The 5,346-nt window shown below is 37.7% G+C and overlaps 1 protein-coding gene across 1 annotated transcript in view; it reads right to left on the reverse strand.

The window, feature by feature from the left end:
• Nucleotides 1–1,708, reverse strand: part of LOC307021245 (leucine-rich repeat-containing G-protein coupled receptor 5A-like) — a 38,389-nt gene extending 36,681 nt beyond the window's left edge. The window contains exon 1 of the mRNA XM_079653190.1: nt 1,279–1,708. Coding sequence (XP_079509316.1) covers nt 1,279–1,505 — 227 coding nt within the window. The 5' untranslated portion in view covers nt 1,506–1,708. The remainder of the gene's footprint in view (nt 1–1,278) is intronic.
• Between the last annotated feature and the right edge of the window lie 3,638 nt (nt 1,709–5,346).

The following is a 5,346-nucleotide window of genomic DNA, read 5'->3' on the forward strand; positions in this document are numbered from 1 at the left end:
TGTGTGTGTGTGTGTGTGTGTGTGTGTGTGTGTGTGTGTGTGTGTGTGAGTCCATCTGCCTGTCTTAGACAAACTGTAAGGAAAGTGCTTTCATTCACACACACAGCCATTACTGAATAGAAGAAGGTTTTTCTTTAATGAGAGTGAAATTCAAATCCTGGACATTGTGCTGCATTTACACTCAGCCAAGAAGGGCAGGTTCTCCTTACACACACACACACACACACACACACACACACACACACACACACACACACACACACACACACACACACACACACACACACACACACACACACACACACACACACACACACACACACACACACACACACACACACACACACACACACACACACACACACACACAGATGTCATGTTTTTCTCACCTGCTGTGAGGTGAATTAGTTTGAGTGTTTCTCTTCAACGGGAGTTTACACTCAAGTAGAAACACTGAACACTTCTTTGTTTTCGGACAAAACTGACGACTTTCTTCACTTTTCAAAAGAAGGAACTCGCAAACATTCAACCATTTTCCAAAGCATAAACATACATAACAAGGAGCATGAGAACAAGGACTACTAATAAGGTACAACATATTAAAAAAATTCAACTTTTTTGACTGATTTCTATTCCGTTGTTTGACACTATGTCGAGGTAACAGGTGGATAACAAACATCTAATTTCTGTTATTACACAACCCTGATGATCGTCTATGATTTTCTTTAAAAAAAAACCTATTATAGGAAGACACCTGAGAGACTCTCTGCAAATGCACATTTTAAAAGCTGCAGAACTTCATAAAAAGTGCTTAAATCATCTCTCTCTCTCTCTCTCTCTCTCTCTCTCTCTCTCTCTCAGGCCGGGTGGACAGGTGCTCCGATTCTCACACACACTTGATAACTGGACTTAAAATCACACTGTACATTTTATATTTGTATTCAATCTAATATTTAATAATCCATTCCTTGCACAATTAATGTATATATAATATCCTGCTTATATTGTGATTCTGTAAATTAAATTATATTTCCACATGTATTTTTTCCTTTTTTAATGCTATTTTATTTCTATTTGAGATTTTTACATTTTGGATTGTTTATTTCTATTCTTTTAATTTTTCTAATGTAAAATGCCTTGTCTTTTTTTGATGCTGCAACACCAACATTTCCCAAATTGAGATCGATAATGACTTCTTATCTTATCTTAGCAGTTCATTCGCCGTGTGCAACAGATTGGAGTAATGATCAGTAAAGATGTGAAGTGTGTGAGACTCACAGGTAGGAGGTGAACACGCTCAGGTTGCCCGGTGTCTCCCGGAGCCCCAGGTCGGAGCAGTCTGCCCGGTGCAGCAGCCCGTCCACCGAGCACCGGCAGCGGGCAGGACACCCTCCGGACACCGCCCCCTCCTCCCCGGAGCTGCGCAGCTCCACCGAGGCTCCGGAGCTCCTCAACCCGGCCCAGAGGCACGCAAAGGCGGCCAACAAACCCACAAACCCCGGCATGTCCTCCACCGCGGTTCCTCCTCAAATCTCAAATCCAGAAAAAACACAACAAACAAGAATTAAAAATAAAAATAAGTTGCAGACTTGGAGTAAGAGCAAGTTGTTTTTTCTGTCTCTTGTTTTTGGTTTAAAAAAGTGAAATAAATCCAAGTTTTTGGGGGTAAAAGTTTGCAAGTTGGTCTCTTTCCAGACTGCACGCGTGGAGCGGCAGAGCCGGAGTGTGTGTGTGTGTGTGTGTGTGTGTGTGTGTGTGTGAAATGTGAATGTGTGTGTAAGAGAGAGTCCCTCTACTCAAACTAATACAGTGTGTCAGCCCCGTTTACTTGTATATACTCTGTCTGTTTGTCTGTCTGTCTGTCTGTCTGTCTGTATGTCTGTCTGTCACTGAATACGAAATAATTTCCTAAAAATACATGAATAAACAACAAATTAATCAATTAAATCACCAAATATATACATTTGTTACATTTCATGCAATACATTCAACTTGCTGTTATCATATAATATTAATGATTATTTCAATTTAAGGTATGTCATTATAATAATAATAATAATATTGGGAGGGATGAAACCCCTCTTTAATGGTCTCACATGCAGAGCACTCAGAACACACGGTGACATGTGTTCTCTGCTTTTAACCCATCCTAGAGCAGGACTCTAGTTCTAGGAGCAGTGGTATCAGAAGAGTATGCTTGCAGAATGGCATGAATGAATGTTCATTGTTTTTTGAGGCATTTATTTTGAAAACAGACAGGAAACACACACACACACACACACACACACACACACACACACACACACACACACACACACACACACACACACACACACACACACACACACACACACACGGCTGTGGAGAAATAATTATGAAGCTACAAAGAAACAGTGTTTCAGTTTAATTCAAATAATATATTTAATTTCTATTTTTAGATTTGGCAATTCTATAATCTAATTATTATCATTATAATAATGATATGAATTATTATAATTATAGTAATTATTATTATTAGCGCTGCTTTTATTTCGGTTTTATTGGCTCTGTCTCATCTACATTGGTTTTAAAGGCAGACTCTGACCCATGGTGGATAAAAGTTGAACTGTAGCCAGAACAGAATAAATAAATACAAAATAAATAATAATAATAAAACATTATAATAATACAAATAATAATAATTAATAAAATAATGAATTAATACAGTCATAATCACGAATTAATATGGTTTTAAAAATAATTATAATAAAAAATCAAGGCAACAATACATTAAAATAAATATATAAACTCCATTTTAACATCGCAGGAAAATCCCAGAAGGCCTTTTGAATCCAAACCATCCGTCTTATTGTCCCAGATGTTTTTTCAATGAAGCAGCACGTGATGAGTTTTAGGATTTTTCCAACATCAGAAACCCCCTGCAGCTCAGTGTGACAGCAGTGATGCGTCATCACGTGATGCTGCAGAGATGCGGAAGCTGGGACGAGGCGTCACTCCGCTGCGACTTCTGAGTATCAGAGTCAACGATTAAAAACAACACTGTGTTAAACAAAATAGTAAAATAAATGGGATTTTTATAGCGCTTTTCCTAATGCTCGAAGACGCTTTACATAAAATCAGAACAGAAACTATACAAATGAAACAAAAAACAAACAGTAGTTCTAAATACTGCATTTTAAACCTCACTCAACTAAAAGTTGGAACAAGCTAAAATGTAATTAAAGTATCAAAAGTATTGATTGTGCATTGACATGTTCCTTGTCAGTGTTTTAATATTACAAATTATGTATGTTGTATACATATTAAGAGTACATGTTGCATTTACTGCTCAAGAAGTTAACGTTTTTGCTAATTTCAACATTAAAGTATTGATTTTGTCACCAAAAAAACACCTAGGCAGTGATTCTTGTTCTGCTTTTAATCAACGCAGTGAGTCATCTTCCAATTTAGAGACGATCTTTGGCTCAGCTAGCCGGCTAACAGCTAGCTCCCAGAGACGCCATTAGTTTTGGGCGAAAAGCAGCTTCTCTCCGGACAGAAAACGGAACCAGCTCCACCTTTAGACCCGGTTCTCCTACGCCCGGTGATAAACATCCACCAAACCCGGATTCACTTCTGCTGTCGAGGCGTTTCTCTCCTGATTTTATCGCAAGTCGGAAGCTGATGTGAAGCTACGCAGGATTAGCAATAGCATCGTTAGCTTGATTGTTGTTTTGATTATTTCACGAAAAACAAACGGTTTTTAATAAGAAAAAACAGACCATGGCGGCCGGAGGGGCGGGCGGCAAAACCTACTCGTTCAAGGTGGTTCTTCTGGGGGAAGGATGTGTGGGGAAGACGTCCATGGTGCTGCGGTACTGCGAGAACAAATTCAACGACAAACACATCACAACTTTACAGGTAAAACAACACACAATATATACAGGTAAAAACACCACAACTTGTTCAGGTAACACAACACAACAACAACAACAACAACAACAACAAACGTCACACCTGTACACGTAAACAAACACACAACTTTAAAGGTCACACATCAACATTTTACGGGTAAAACATCACAGCTGTACAGGTAACACAACCAGGAAGCTGTGTTAGCTTAGCATCACTTGATGTACCTATATACATATAGTTAATGGATAATAAAGGTGGAGGTTTCTATGGAAATCAGAGGTGTGTGTGTGTGTGTGTGTGTGTGTGTGTGGGTGTGGGTGTGGGTGGGTGTGTGTGTCAGTGGTGGTGAAATGTCACTAAATACAATCCATTTCACTAAAAATTCAAAGCACTACAGTCACAATTTATTGAGATTGTACAATAAATAACATCTATACATGTGTAAAAATAGTTATATAGAGAATTTCAGAAATGTGTATTTGCAAAATGCCTGATACATGTGGGAATAAATGCCTTCCAGAAAATGTTTCAATAAACCAAAAAAATATGTGGAAAATGTTTCAGTAAATGTCCTAGAATTTGAAAAAATATTAAAAATAAATAAGGGGAACATATCTGAAAGGTGTTTTATGTTTTGATCAATATTTAACTCCAAACATATTAACAAATGTCTCGTATTTTCCTTGCTAAAAATGTCAGAAAATATATCAAGAAATCTCCAAACATTGGAATTTATTACAGTCATGACAATAAATACAATAATGTACCGTTAATGCTGGAATAGTAGTAAGGGTTAAATACATGCACTATGTCTTAATGTGCAGTTTAAAACAGTTGTAATGCTGTGTGAGTATTGTACAGTTGAATATCTATTGCAGAGTATTACACAAGATGATGTGTAATACATCTCAGTAACTTGTGCAATTCACAACGGGGCTTTGACAGACTTCAAAACACCTTCAATTAAGAGTGTAAAAACGAGTGTCTTAAAGGTCCGTAACAAATCTATTCAACATTTTAAACATTGTTTTATAAGTAAGATGTAAGATATAGAGGAATGCAGCACAGTGTGAGTAACAGGAAGCCCTGCAGCCGGTGACGCAGCAGGTGAAGGTGTGGACATATCTGCAGTTTCATTTCCTCTTTGCCTCCCCCTCTCTCTCTCTCTCTCTCTCTCTCTCTCACCCACAGGTGTTCCCTTTATCTCTCTCTCCTCTCTTTGAAACACCTTTAATACTTTCTGATTGCAGTTCCTCAAATATGAGCTTTCGATGCTTTTCTATATTTAAATAACTGTCGAAAAAATATGAAAAATAAGTGTTGCATTATGGGTAATGTTGGCAAGTTTTGCCATGGAAGTTGGATTTAAAAAAAAACTAGAACTTCGATCATCGATTTTGATTTATATATTTAAATTCTTCATGGGAAGTCTTAAGCTGCGTTTCACTTCGT

Source organism: Notothenia rossii (assembly GCF_949606895.1).
Source record: "Notothenia rossii genome assembly, chromosome: 10".
Classification (NCBI taxonomy): Eukaryota; Metazoa; Chordata; class Actinopteri; order Perciformes; family Nototheniidae; genus Notothenia; species Notothenia rossii.